The 14,634-nt window shown below is 45.1% G+C and overlaps 1 protein-coding gene across 1 annotated transcript in view; it reads right to left on the minus strand.

Annotated features, from left to right (window-relative positions):
- LOC127580080 (dedicator of cytokinesis protein 2-like) overlaps positions 1–14,634 on the minus strand; it is a 1,107,748-nt gene that overhangs the window by 732,953 nt on the left and 360,161 nt on the right. Inside the window, 1 exon segment of the mRNA XM_052033289.1 lies at positions 13,347–13,474. Within this exon segment, the coding sequence (XP_051889249.1) occupies positions 13,347–13,474 (128 nt within the window).

Here is a 14,634-nt window from a genome sequence, read left to right on the forward strand (position 1 = left end):
TGTCCAACCTCTCCTTACGGCTCATACTCTCAAATCCAGGCAGCATCCTGGTGAACCTCTTCGGCAATCTTTCCAAAGCCTCCACAGCCTTCCTGTAATGGGGTGACCAGAACCTGAGTGTGGACCTGAGTGTTACACGGCACTCAGGCTGAGACGACTGTCCTCCAGCAGCCAGCCCTTGCATCACTTTTGTGCTTGTATTCCATCGCTGCTTCAAGCAAACAAATAAATCAAACTATTTTGACTCTCAAGCAGTTAAATGGAATTCAACCATACCTGGAGCCCCTGGTGGTCTGAAGGTATAATTATCATTAAAAGGAACAAATATCTGGTGTGTTATCCTTCCAGTCTCTCCATCATTACAGGATGATCAAACCACTTATTTCAGGTGGTATTTAGAACAGGATTAGCCTTGATCCCAGGCTGAGAAAATGCTGACTGCCTTTTAAGTAAGGACTGACATGCCAATTTGTGATTGAAATCAGAGGTGGCTGTAATTCAGTGGGAAAATGCAGTTAAACCAGAAAAAAAAAACAGATTTGACTGAAAGCAGATTTACAAAATGTATTTACCTCCTTCAATAAGCTGAGCCTTGACTGTTTATTGCTTTACATTGAATGTAAATTGTTGTGCATGAATATGGCCCTCGGGCTCACAAGCACGCAACTAATGAAAACCGTGTACTTCACTACAAATTACTCTGATCTTTCTGCATTCATTCTGTCAGACACAGAAACAAAGACAAGGTTAATTCTACAGTCAGTAAGTAGAGGCAGACCAAGGGATAGATGTGGATTTTTTTAAAGAGCTGGAAATCATTGGGAGCTTCAGGCTCCTAGGTGTAAATATCACCAATAGCTTGACCTGGTCTGATGAGGTGGATGCTACGGCCAAGAAAGCACACCAAAGCTTCTACTTAGAAGGCTAAGAAAATTTGGGATGTCCCCGATGACCCTCACCAATTTGTGCAAATGCACCACAGAAAGCATCCTATCTGGATGCATCACGGCTTGGTATGGCAACTGTTCTGCCCAAGACTGCCAGAAACTGCAGAGAGTTGTGGACACAGCTCAGTCCATCACAAAAACCAGCCTCCCACCCATGGACTCTGTCTACACTTCCCGCTGCCTCGGGAAGGCAGGCAGAATAATCAAGGATGCCTCCCACCCCAGTCATTCTCTCTTCTCCCCTCTCCCATCGGGCAGAAGGTACAAGAGCCTGACAAAACATCCCACCAGGCGCAAGGCTGTTATAAGACTCTTGAACAGACCTCTTCTACGATAAAGATCAACTCTTCACCTCACACTCTACCTCGTGAGAACATAATAAGGACATAAGAAATAGGAGCAGGAGTAGGCCATCTGGCCCGTCAAGCCTGCTCCGCCATTCAATAAGATCATGGCTGATCTGTCCGTGGACTCAGATCCAACTACCTGCCTTTTCCCCATAACTCTTAATTCCCCTACTATGCAAAAATCTATCTAACTGTGTCTTAAATACATTTAATGAGGTAGCCTCTGCTGCTTCCCTGGGCAGAGAATTCCACAAATTCACCACTCTCTAGGAAAAGCAGTTACTCCTCATCTCCGTCCTAAATCTATTCCCCCGAATCTTGAGGCTATGTCCCCTAGTTCTAGTCTCACCTACCGGTGGAAAGAACCTTCCTGCCTCTATCTTATTTATCCCTTTCATAATTTTATATGTTTCGACAAGATCTCCTCTCATTCTTCTGAATTTCAATGAGTATATTCCAGGTGACTCAATCTCCCTTCAGAGGCCAACACCCTCATCTCTGGAATCAACCTGGTGAACCTCCTCTGCACTGCCTCCAAAACCAGCACATCTTTGCTCAAATGAGATCAGAACTGCACACAGTACTCCAGGTGCGACCTCACCAGTACCCTGTACAGTTGCAGCATAATTTCCCTGCTCTTAAATTCAATCCCTCCAGCAAAGAAGACCAACATTCTATTTGCCTTCTTGATAATCTGCTGCATCTGCAAACCAACCTTTTGCGATTCATGCACAAGCACTCCCAAGTTCCTCTGCACGACAGCATGCTGCAATCTTTCACCATTTAAATAATGATCTGATCTCCTATTTCTCCTTCCAAAGTGGATGACCTCGCATTTACCAACATTGTACTCTGTCTGCCAGACCCTTGCCCACTCACTTAACCTATCTATATCTCTCTGCAGACTCTCCGCATCCTCTGCACAATTTGCTTTTCCAATCAAGGGCTTTTCACCTCATTGTCTGCCTGCACTGCACTTTCTCTGTAACTGTAACACTATATTCTGCATTCTGTTATTGCTTTTCCTTTTATATTGCCTCAATGTACTTATGTAAGGAATGATCTGTATGGATGGCATGCAAACAAAAGCTTTTCACTCTATCTTGGCACATGTGACAATAAAAAAGTAAAGACCAAATTGTGTAGGAATAGGAGGTGGCCAAGCCTCTTCTAATTGATACTGATCTCAATTTCTTATCATCATTTTCTATGTATCTCATCCTGCCTCTGAATTGCACCCAGTGTACATTGTGTTCTGTGCTTGCATTCCCAAGTAATTTATTCCACAACGTTATTCCCCATCTATTCCAAGCGTGTACAGTGTTGGTGCAATAGTTAAATTACTGGGCTAGTATGGAACACCGGACTAGTATTATGTGCAGTTCTGGTCGCCCCAATACAGGAAGGATGTGAAAGCTTTGGAAAACATGCAGAAGAGGTTTCCCAGGATGGAGACACAAGAGAGACTGCAGATGCTGGAAATCTGGAGCAACACACACAAAAAATGCCGGAGGAACTCAGCAGGTGAGTAGCATCTATGGAGGGAAATGAGCAGTCAACATTTCGGGCCAAGACCCTTCATCGGGACTGGGAAGAAAGAGGAGGGAAACCGGAATAAGAAGATCAGGGGAGGGGGTGAAGCACGAGCTGGCAGGCGATGGGTGAATACAGGTGAAGGGGGAAGGTAGGTTGGTCGAGGAGAGGAGAAAGTGGGAATGATGTGAGAAGCTGGGAGGTGATAGGTGGAAGAGGCAAAGGAATCTGATCGGAGAGGACAGTAGACCACAGAATAAAGGGAAGGGGGGGGGGGGGTTAGCAGAGGGAGGAAGGTGCAGGTGAGATACGGTAGAGACAAGTGTCCAGGAAGGACATGTGGCTGTGGAAGAGAGTCTGGGTGAGCACATGGTCGAAGAGCCGGAGAGAAGTAGACCTTCCTCCCTCACCTGTATTCACCTATCACCTGCCAACTGGTGCTCCACCCCCCACCCACCCCCCACCCACCGCACCCCTTTTATTCCGGCTTCTGCCCTCTTGTCTTTCCAGTCCTGATGAAGGGTCTCGACCCGAAATGTCCACTGTTCATTTCCCTCCAATAGATGCTGCCTGACCTGCTGAGTTCCTCTAGCATTTCATGTGTGTTGCTCCAGGTTCACCAGGATGCTGCCTGGATTAGGGAGAATGTGCTTAAGGAGAGGTTGGACAAACTTGGGTTGTTTTCTCTGGAGCGTTGGAGGCTGAGGGGAGACCTGATAGAAATTTATAAAATTATGAGAGGCATAGAGTCAGAATCTTTTCCTGAGGGCAGAAATGTCAAGTACTAGAGGACATACATTTAAGGTGAGAAAGGGAAAGTTTAAAGGAGATGTGCGGGGAAAGTTTTATTACACAGAGAGTGGTGGGTGCCTGGAACAGGCTGCTAGGGGTAGTGGTGGAGGCAGGTATGATATTGGCCATGTGACATAGGAGCAGAATTAGACCATTCAGCCCATCGAGTCTGCTCCACCATTCAATCCATGCTGATTTTTTTTTCAATCCCATTCTCACGCCTTCTCCCTGTAACTCCCTGACCAATTAAGAACCTATCAACCTCTGCTTTAAATACACCCAATGACTTGGCTTCCACAGATTCACCACCCTCTGGCTGAAGAATTTCCTCTACGTCTCAGTTTTAAAGGGATGTCCCTTTATTCTGAGGCTGTGCCCTCATACCCTAGACTCTCCTACTGATGGAAACATCCTCTCCACGTCCACTCTATCCAGGCCTTTCAGTATCCGGTAGGTTTCAATGAGATCTCCCCTCATCCTTCTGAACTCCACTGAGTACAGGCCCAGAGACAGCAAAGGCTTTGTTGTTGAAATCTGCTGCCCTTACCCAGTCTGACCTGTACATGACCCCCGACCCACCCCAGTGGTTGACTCCGAAATACCCTTTGAAATGGCTGATTGAACCAATCAGTTTAATCAGTTAGCAAAGGACACTTCATACTGGCTCGTGAAGCCTCGATCCTGAACTATTTATAAAACAATGTATTTCCCTGATTATTCATGACAGGGATGACAGATTTGTGGTTATGTTGCTGGACTTGTAATCTACATTCAGTGGTTTCCTCTTGTAAACATTTAGAAATGAAAAATGGAAATAGCAAAAATCAATACAAAGAACCAATAAACTCTTGAAAATGAAAAGATCTGAAATATAAACAGAGAATGCTGGCTACACTCAGCAGGTCAGGCAGCATCTGCGGAAAGAAAAACAGTTAACCTTTCAGGTTGAAGACCCTTCATGAAATGGGGTAGGGAGAGTCTTTTTTCCCAGGGTGGTAACGTCAAATACTAAAAAAAACATAGTTTTAAGTGAGGAGGGGAACGTTTAAGGGAGATGTGCAGGGCAGGCTTTTTTTACACAGAGAGTGGTGGGTGCCTTGACGGCAGAGTCTAGGATGGTGGTAGGAAGCAGATATGATAGGGGTGTTGAAGAGCAATTTAGGTGCATGAAGGGAGTGGACAGACATGGATCAGGGCAAATGGGATTAGTTTCATTTAGCATTGTGGTCAGCACGGACATTGTGGGCCAAAGGGCCTGTTCCTGCGCTGTACTGTTCTGCGTTCGATGCTCTCCAGTGCATCCTTCCTACAAAATGGTGACCAGACCTGCATGCAGTTCTATTCTGTTGAGAAATGGAGGTGGAGTAATTGGGGGCTTTTTAGAGGGGCTTGGATGGGCACATAAATGAGAGGAAAATGTAGGGATATGGGCATTCTGTAGGTAGGAGGGATTAGCTATGTGGGCACAACATTGTGGGCTGAAGGGCCTGTTCTGTGCTGTACTGTTCTATGTTCTATGTATGTTTAATATACTGAATAGTGAAACAGGCCCAACGGTGAAATGTCCTACTCCTGATCCAACTTTCTTTCTCTTGATGTTTCTAAATTCAGTTTCTGAATCAACAATCTGGACTTGGCTCATCTTTGAGCATTTTGAAGGCAATTATTGCAAGCTTCTGGTGTTATAATGGAGAACACAACACCAGCATCTATTTCTGAAGGAATTGATTGAAGAGGTGACAATATCACTCAAGATCACTGTTGGAAATGCGGAGACTTTTGAACCACAAAGGAGTCATCGAGAATGGTGAGGGAGCAGGAGAGTAGTATTGAGGCCAAGACTGAATCTTATTAAATGGTTGAGCTGGTGCTTGGGGCTGACTGGCTCATATACTCATTGCAGTATCCATGGACAGAGAAACAGACTCAATATTTTAGATCAATAACCCTTCACCAGAACTGGTAAAGTTGGGAATCAAGAATGAAGTCAAGCAGAGAACCCTGATAAAGCAGGCATCACTCATCTTAACCCCAGGATACGGCTGTAGGTGAGGCCAAGTTATCATCAGTGGCACGGTAGTGTAGTGGTTAGTGTCACGCTTTACAGCACCAGTGACCCGGTTTCAATTCCGGCTGCTGTCTGTAAGGAGTTTGTACGTTCTCCCTGTGTCTGGCTGGGTTTCCTCCGGGTGCTCCACTTTCCACCCACATTCCAAAGACATATGGGTTAGGAAGTTGTGGGCATGCTATGTTGGCGCTGGAAGCGTGGCGACACTTACGGGCTACCCCCAGAACACTCTACGCAAAAGATGCATTTCACTGTGTGTTTCGATGTACATGTGACTAATAAAGACATCTTATCTTATCCACCATAGGAGCAGGAATGGGAATGATTCAATGTGATATTGGTCTTAAAGTCATCTCCATTCTCCACATTATCAGAAACAGAGATTCAATTAAAGCCATTTAATCAGGTTTAGACAGATGAATTCTACCAGGAGAATGGCCCCACTTTTTGAAATCACCGTGTGGACCTTTTGCATGAAAGGGAGATTTTGAGACCTCCATCTCATCAAGGATGCAAACATGTAGATCTGACTGAGAGACAAGAGAGCCACTAATTTGATCACATGACAAATGCAAGCTTGTTTATAGAATACAGCACAGAACAGGCCCTTCGGCCCACAATGTTGTGCCAATATAGCTAATCCCTGCTACCTACAGAATGCCCACATCCCTCCATTCTCCTCTCATTCTTGTGCCCATCCAAGCCCCTCTTAAAAGCCCCCAATGAATGTGCCTCCACCACCCTATCAGGCAACACATTCCAGGCATCCACCACTCTCTCAGTAAAAAAACATACCCCTCACGTCTGTTCTGAACCTACCCCCTCTCACCTTAAATGCATGCCCTCTGGTGTTGGATTGCTCAATAATGGGAAAAAGATATTGCTTGTCCACCCTATCTATGCTCCTCATTGTTTGTTCTTTGAAATATTCCCAACCTGTTTAGGATTCCTCCACCTCAAAGCTTTCCTTTCCTCTCAGGGATACACATGGCTCTCTTGACCATGAGAAATCACTTCAAGCTTCTTATTCAACAGGGCACCTCCCATCTCCAATTCTGCCCTTGCAAGGGAAAACTTACCCCTCATGAAACCTAGCACTGGCATGATACTGTGAGCAATATTAACTTGACTCAAAGAACTGCGGTTCGACACCACAAGAAATATCACTGGCCACAGCTCGCTTTCGCAGAGGTGGAATATTGCCGACTAAGTATTATCTCAACCAGGCACTAAATCTTCCGAATATTGCTCTCTGACACTTGAGCCACCACGTTGAATGAGGAAACAAATACATCAGCTGCGTCTCTCTCCGCACTCGGCGACCTCACCCTAGACCGCTTCATCGAAGGAGAGTTAACGTGTCCTGTGATAACAACTTCTGCTTTCTGCAAAACTCTAGAAATCCTTTTGCGTGGTACAATGTTTCCGCGCACTGTGCGATACATCCTGAAAATTACTTGTGAGGTGCAATCCAGAAGTTAATACTGGAGGACTCAGGTGGATAAGGTGGTGAAGAAGGAATGTGGTACACTTGCCTTCATTGGATGGGACTAGAGATAGGAAGTCATGCTGCAGTTGTACAGGACATCGGTGAGACCGAACCCGGAGTATTGTGTGCAGTTCTGGTTGCTGTACTACCGGAAAGCACAGCAAAGATTCACAAGCATGTTACCAGGACTGGAGGGCTTGGGTTTTAAGGAGAGACTGGATAGGCTGGGACTGTTTTCTCTGAAGTGAAGGAAACTGAGAGGTGACTTTATAGAGGTCTATAAAATGATGAGTGGCAAAGACAGGGTAAATAGTTACCTGTCTTTTTCCCTGGGCAAGGAAGTCCAAAACTAGACGGCATAGGTTTAAGGTGAGAGGGGAAAGATTTAAAGGGGACCTGAGAAGCAAGTTTGTCACACAGAAGATGGCTAAGTATATGAAACGAGCTGCCAGAGGGAGTGGTAGAAGTGGGTGCACTTACAATGTTTAAAAGACATTTGAACAGGTTCATGGATAGGAAAGGTTTAGAGGGATATGGGTCAAATGCAGGCAAATGGGATGAGCTCAGGTAGATATCTTGATCGGCATGGATGAGTTGGGCTAAAGGGCCTGTTTCTGTGCTGCATTACTCAGTGATCCCATGACTTATTGACCAGCATTTGGTTCCCGGAGAAACAAAGGACTGCAGATGCTGGAATCTAGATGAAAAACACAATGATGCTGGAGGAACTCAGCAGGCCAGGCAGCATCCGTGGAGAAAAGAAGGTGGTCAACATTTCGAGTCAGGACCCTTCTTCAAGACTGAAGATAGGAAAAAGGGAAGCCCAATATATGGGAGGGAAAAGTAGGGCAGTGATAGGTGGACAAAAGAGGGGAGGCGGGGTAGGCACAGGGTGGTGATAGGTAGGTGCAGGTAAGAGATAGTGATGGGCAGGTGTGGGGGAGGAGGGGAGAGCAGATCCACCGAGGGATGGGTCAAGGGTAAGGAGAGAAAGGTAGAAGAAAAGAGGCTAGGAAAGGGAAGGAAAGAAGAAGCATGGTTGGGGGGAGGTTGTGGGGAAGGGGGCGGTGGGTTCCTAACCTTTTAAGCTCTGGTGATTCAAGTGCTTGTCTAGATACTTCTTAAATGTTGTAACAGCTTCTACTACCTCTTCAGGCAATGCGTTCCAATTCCAAATTCCCCCTGATTCTTCCTCAGATCCCTCTAAACCTCTTCCCCCTTAAACTAAACCTTTGTCCGCTAGTTCTTGGCAACTCTGTTATGGCAGAATGTTTCCTGCTATCTCTACCTTGCACATTGTTTTAAAGGTGGTACAATGTGCAGCTGGTCTCAATGCTGCATGACTCCATGAATCTTGTATTCCTCTACCAGACCGCTCTTCAGCCTCTTCCACTCCGAGGAAAACAAACCCAGCCTCTCACAGCTGAAACACTCCATCCCAGGCAACATCCTGATGAATCTCCTCTGCACCCTCTCCAGTGCAATCACGTCCTTTCTCTCGTGTGCTGATCAGCTCGTCACGGCCCTTGCACTTTATTTGTCTACCTGCACTGCCCTTTCTCTGTAACTTTAGATAGATAGAAAAACACTTCAGACAGAAGATACAAAAGCCGGAGAGCATGAACTACCAGGCTTAATGACAGCTTCTATCCCCCTGTTATCAGACTCTTGAACAGACCTCCTATATGCTAAAGATGATCTCCCAATATACCTCGTCGTGGCCCTTGCACTTTATTTGTCTGCCTGCACTGCACTTTCTCTGTAACTGTAACACTATATTCTGCATTCTGTTTTCTTTTTACTACCTCAATGTAATTATGTATAGCATGATGTGTCGGTATAGCATGCAAACGAAAGCTCTTCACTGTATCTCAGTACACGTGACAATGATAATAGACCACTGTACTCCAGTTGTGGTCTAAGAAATGTTTTACAAAGCTGTACAATAAAGGCCCAGCTCAAACATTCTATGAACCAGCTCAAAAAGGCCAGCATCCCATGCACCTTCTTCACTGCCTTCTCCACCTGTGCTGCCACCTTCAGGTCACTCTGATCCTCAATATTCCCTGGGGCCCTACCATTCGAAGTACATGTCCTGTCCTTTATGGTCTTCCCAAAATGTATCACCTCAAATTTATCAGGATTAAATTCCATTTGCCATTATTGGGATGTCCCAATAAGTCAAACTATACAACATTTGCAACAAATGACACATACAAAAGATTTTAACTGCTCCTTGACTGCCACATTATTTCATCCTATCAGGGAAAGTTCACATGCTCTGATATCTAGATTACATTTTTTTCTGTCTTTCTCAGTTCTGATGTAAAGCCCCAGACCCACATGTTGACTGTTTCTCTTTCCACAGATGCTGCCTGACCTGCTGAGTTCTTTCCCAACATTTTCTGGTTTTATCACACCTACATAAATGTCTTTCAGGCTGTTTCAGTCTTCTCTTCTTCAAAGGATGCAGTGCCTGTATCCTCGTCCTTTCCTTACTGACAGTCTGTGACATCATTCAAAGACCAGAATCATCATTATTCTTCAAAGGCAATTAGACAGTGTTCAGGAGCTGCAACCCTTCTCTAGCCCAGCAGTGCTCACTGTCAAGACATGTAATCCTATTGATATTATGCATGTTGAATTACACAAGGTGCGTGATAATGATGCCAAATAGAAAGCTGGGTGAGAAAAGTTAGATAAATGATATTAAAGAATGACTTACATTTCTCCAACATGTTTCATTCTCCTCTCGAACAGAACAGCACAGGAACGGACCCTTCAGCCCATGACGTTGTGCCTACCTAAATAAACTAGTGCCTAAATAAATAATATAAATAAATGCCTAACTAAAGTAATCCCTTCGACTAACACAATGTCCATTTCCCTCCATTCTCTGCACATCTAAGAGCCTCCTAAATGGCTCGATCTTATTTGCCTCCACCACCACCGCTGGCAGTGCATTCCAGGCACCCACCATCCTCCATGTAAAAAAGTTGCTACGCATGCCTCCTTTGAACATATCGCCTCTCACTTTCAATGCATGCCCTCTGGTATTAGACATTTCGACCCTGGGAAAAAGATACTGGATGTCTACCCTATCTATGCCTCTCTTAATCTTATAAACTTCTATCAAGTTGCCCCTCAGCCTCCAACGCTCCAGAGAAACCAACCCAAGTTTGTCCAACCTCTCCTTATAGCTCATACCCTACAGGAAGCATCCTAGTACCTTATTCCATTTTCCACTTGATCCTCACAACACTTAGATCCTATTAATGTCCACTTTGAGTACACGCATAAAAAGTATAAACTTCAGAAACGTGAGGGATAGGAGCATGAGGAGGATATTCAGCCCCTTGCGTCTGTTCTGCCATTCTTTTACCCCAGCACCATGCTGATGGACACAATGGCATGGGTCTCTCGGGGCAGAGAAAGTGAAAGACATCGCTTCATCTCCGTCTTCAGTGGCTGAGCCCTTGTGACCTCTTGGTTCCAGTCAAAGGGTGCTTCAGATGAGCTGTTGTTGGCAGTGGAGGAGGAGTGGTGTGGTGAGGGATTTGTAGACGAGAGAAAGATTTGGGGTGGGCGGGATGCACAGGGGCTGTTAGCGCGGACTTCAATAAATAGTTGACAGGTGGAAGTCCATGGAGACAGGGAGGGGAAACCAGATTAAGGAGATAAACTCTTTAGAAAACCAGCACACCAGCAGCAGAACAAATGGCCTGCCCTTGTGCTGTGAATTATTAATTTGTTAATACTACAGATTCATTTTGCAAAGGAATATTGCGGTTTCTGAAAAATTAAATGCCTAGATACATTTATATATACACACTCTCAATCTCATGTTGTTGATGGTCCCTTTTTTTTACCTAAGTCTAGCTGCCCCTACACTGACTGGCTCATTGAGTTATTTCAGGGCAAAGGGGACAACTACATCACTGGAATCAAATACAGCCTTTATTAAATAAGTATGTATGTTTATTATAACTGGTTAAGTCTCTTTAATTCCAGATGTGATTGACGAAGATTATATATGTTTCCCAACAATGGAAATTGAACTCATATCTATGAGGGGTAAGTTTTTCCACAGAGAGTGGTGGGTGCGTGGAACGCACTGCCTGCAGAGGTTGTGGGGGCAGATACATTAGGGACATTTAAGAGACTCTTAGATAGAGACTTGAATGATAGAAAAATAGGGGGCTACGTGGGAGGGAAAGGTTAGATCGATCTTCGAGCAGGATAAAATGTCAGCACAACATTGTGGGCCAAAGGGCCTGTACTGTGCTGTAGTGTTCTATGTTCTATGGGCTAAAAACCTCAATGATGGATTCTAGCCCAGAAGCAAATCCACCAGCCTATCACGCCCGTTATAGCTTGCAGCCTTGTTACGACAATATATATTTTATTTCCTGATGCATAATTGAACAGGTTGATGCAAGAGAAAGGAGGTGATGGGAACCTCAGATAAAAAAAGGAAACAGGTCAGTTAGGTTCAAAGACATTCTAGTGTTTTGGGTTGAAATATCTTAATCCATATTTTGATAGTCTTAATTTTAACCTCCAAAAGCCACACGGTGTGGTAATCTGGGGATGGTACTTCAGTAAAACTTGCTATTTCATTGGAGGCTGGATGTGGAGCCAGGAGCCAACCTGTTCACACCTTATAAATTGACCATTCAAATATTATAATGAAGCTTCCTACCATGGTTTACCGAACACAGAACATAGAACAGTACAGCACAGAACAGGCCCTTCGGCCCACAATGTTGTGCCGACATAGCTAATCCCTCTGACCCATAGAATGCCCACATCCCTCCATTTTCCTCTCATCCAAGCTCCTCTCAAAAGCCTCCAATGAATTTGCCTCCAGCACCCTATCAGGCAACACGTTCCAGGCATCCACCACTCTCTCAGTAAAAAACGTATCCCTCACGTCTGTTCTGAATTTACCCCCAGGATGCTGCCTGGTTTAGAGATTATGCATTGTGAGGAGAATAAAATGGGTGTAGTGCAGGACTGGTGTTTGATGGTTGGTGTGAGGTGGACTTGGTGGCCACAGGGCCTGTGTTCATGCTCCCTACTCCATGAATTCAGACTCAGAGCATAACCAGTCCATGCATGTATCCACCTGTGGATGAGACTGGTACATTGAGTCAGAAGCCACCAAAGATCTCATTGGTGGGTACACCATGCTTTGGGAAGCATATATCTGTTCTAAATTGAACAGTGGTTACCTTTTGTTCTAGGCAGCAAGTTACAGGAATTGTATCTCCAGACTAAGACGACTGGTTCGAATCCACCCACGGCAACTGGGGTACTTAACTCCAGTTAATTCTTTAAAAAGCCAGTTAATCCCCTGATGCTAGTGAACCTCATGTCTCACTCCCTGCCTTCCCTCTCTGGGTTTGAATCCCACCATGACATCTGCAGAATTTAAATTCAAATAAACCTGGGAAACTGGCTGATTGTCGTAAAAACCCAACTGGTTCACTAATGTCCTTCAAGGAAGAAAGTCTGCCGTCCTTGCTCAGCTTGGCCAATGTGTGACCACAAACCATCAATACGACTGTGACTTACCCTTGTTTCGAGTAATTAGGCACAGACTATAAATGCTGAACTTGCCAGCGAAGTCCATGTTCAACGAAAGAGTAAGGGTAATGATTCCTAGGATGGGGGGGGGGGCGCGGGGAAACGAGGGATCTCATTGAAACTTACCCAATACTGAAAGGCTTGGATAGAGTGGACGTGGAGAGGATGTTTCCATTAGTAGGAGAGTCCAGGATCCGAGGGCACAGCCTCAGAATAAAGGGACGTCCCTTTAGAACTTGAGATGAAGAGGAATCTCTTCAGTTAGAGGGTGGTGAATCTGTGGAATTCATTGCCACAGAGGACTGTGGAGGCCAAATCACTGGGTGCACTTAAGGCAGAGATTGATAGGTTCTTGATTGGCAAGGGGGTTAAGGATTACAGGGAGAAGGCGGGAAAATGGAGTCGCAAAAATTAATGGCGGAACAGATTTGATGGGCCAAATGGCATAACTTTGCTCCTATACCAGGTCTTATTCTTTGCAATGTGTGTGCTTAGATTTCATCCACTTTAGATGTCCTTGGATGGGAAGGTTCCTCCATCCCCAAGCTCCCCATCGGTAGCAGGATCTGACTGGTACTTACCACATCTTGTTGGTAAAGAACCTCCAGGATGCTGCTGAGCAATTCAACGCAGGCCTCCTCCTCTTCACCTTTCTGAATCAGTTCCTTCAGTGTGGTGGTCATTACGGGCAGCAAAATGGCTCGGCATTCTGCGGAAGACCAATGACAATGAGTTGCGGACACAGCCCAGCGCATCACGGACACCAGCCTCCCCTCCTTGGACTCTGTCTTTACCTCTCGCTGACTTGGTGAAGCAGCCAGCATAATTAAAGACCCCACCCACCTGGGATATTCTCTCTTCTCTTCTCTTCCATTGGGTAGAAGATACAGGAGCCTGAAGCCACGTACCACCAGACTTAAGGACAGCTTCCACTCCACTGTGATAAGACTACTGAACGGTTCTCTTATACAATGAGATGGGCTCTGACCTCACGATCTACCTTGTTGTGACCTCGCACCTTATTGCACTGCACTTTCTCTGTAGCTGTGACACTTTACTCTGAACTGTTATTGTTTTTACTTGTACTAGATCAATGCACTCTGCACTGACTCAATGTAACTGCACTGTGTAATGAATTGACCTGTATGGTCGGTTTGTAAGACAAGCTTTTCACTGTACCTCAGTACAAGTGACAAAAATACACCAATACCAATACCAATACAAGCGCTGGATCAAATTGAACAGTTTCCATTCTTTTCAGATATCACTCTCTTAAAATGTTGTACGTGGTTCCTGGGTTGTTCAGAGAGACAGCCCACCATCTCCTCACCAAACACACTGAAACGTGGCAATAATTGCCAGTTATGCCCACATCCAGTCATAGAACACAAAACAGTACAGCACAGAAACAGGCCCTTCAGCCCACCATGTCTGTGCCGACCATGATGCCAATTTACTTGCCTCCTCATATGTTGATCTAAATGCCTCTTAAACGTTGCTACTGTATCTGCTTCCATTACCACACTCGGCAACGCGTTCCAAACACCTACCACTCTCTGTGTAAAACAGCTTACCTTGTAAATTAAAGGAGATTTCTCCCTCTTACCTTAAAGCTATGTCCTCTAGTATTTGACATTCTCACCCTGGGAAAAAAGACTATTTACCCTATCTATGATTGGCAAGGTGGTTAAGGGTTACAGAGGGAAGGCGGGAGAATGGGGTTGAAAATATGAAATCAGACATGATTGAATGGTAGAGTAGATTGATGGGCCAAATGGCCTAATTCTGCCTCTATATCTTATGGTCTATGCTTCTTGTTACTTAAATATATTCAAGGTCCAGAGGAGATCATCAGTAGATTGGCAGAAC

This window comes from Pristis pectinata, chromosome 2 (genome assembly GCF_009764475.1).
Source record: "Pristis pectinata isolate sPriPec2 chromosome 2, sPriPec2.1.pri, whole genome shotgun sequence".
Taxonomy (NCBI): domain Eukaryota; kingdom Metazoa; phylum Chordata; class Chondrichthyes; order Rhinopristiformes; family Pristidae; genus Pristis; species Pristis pectinata.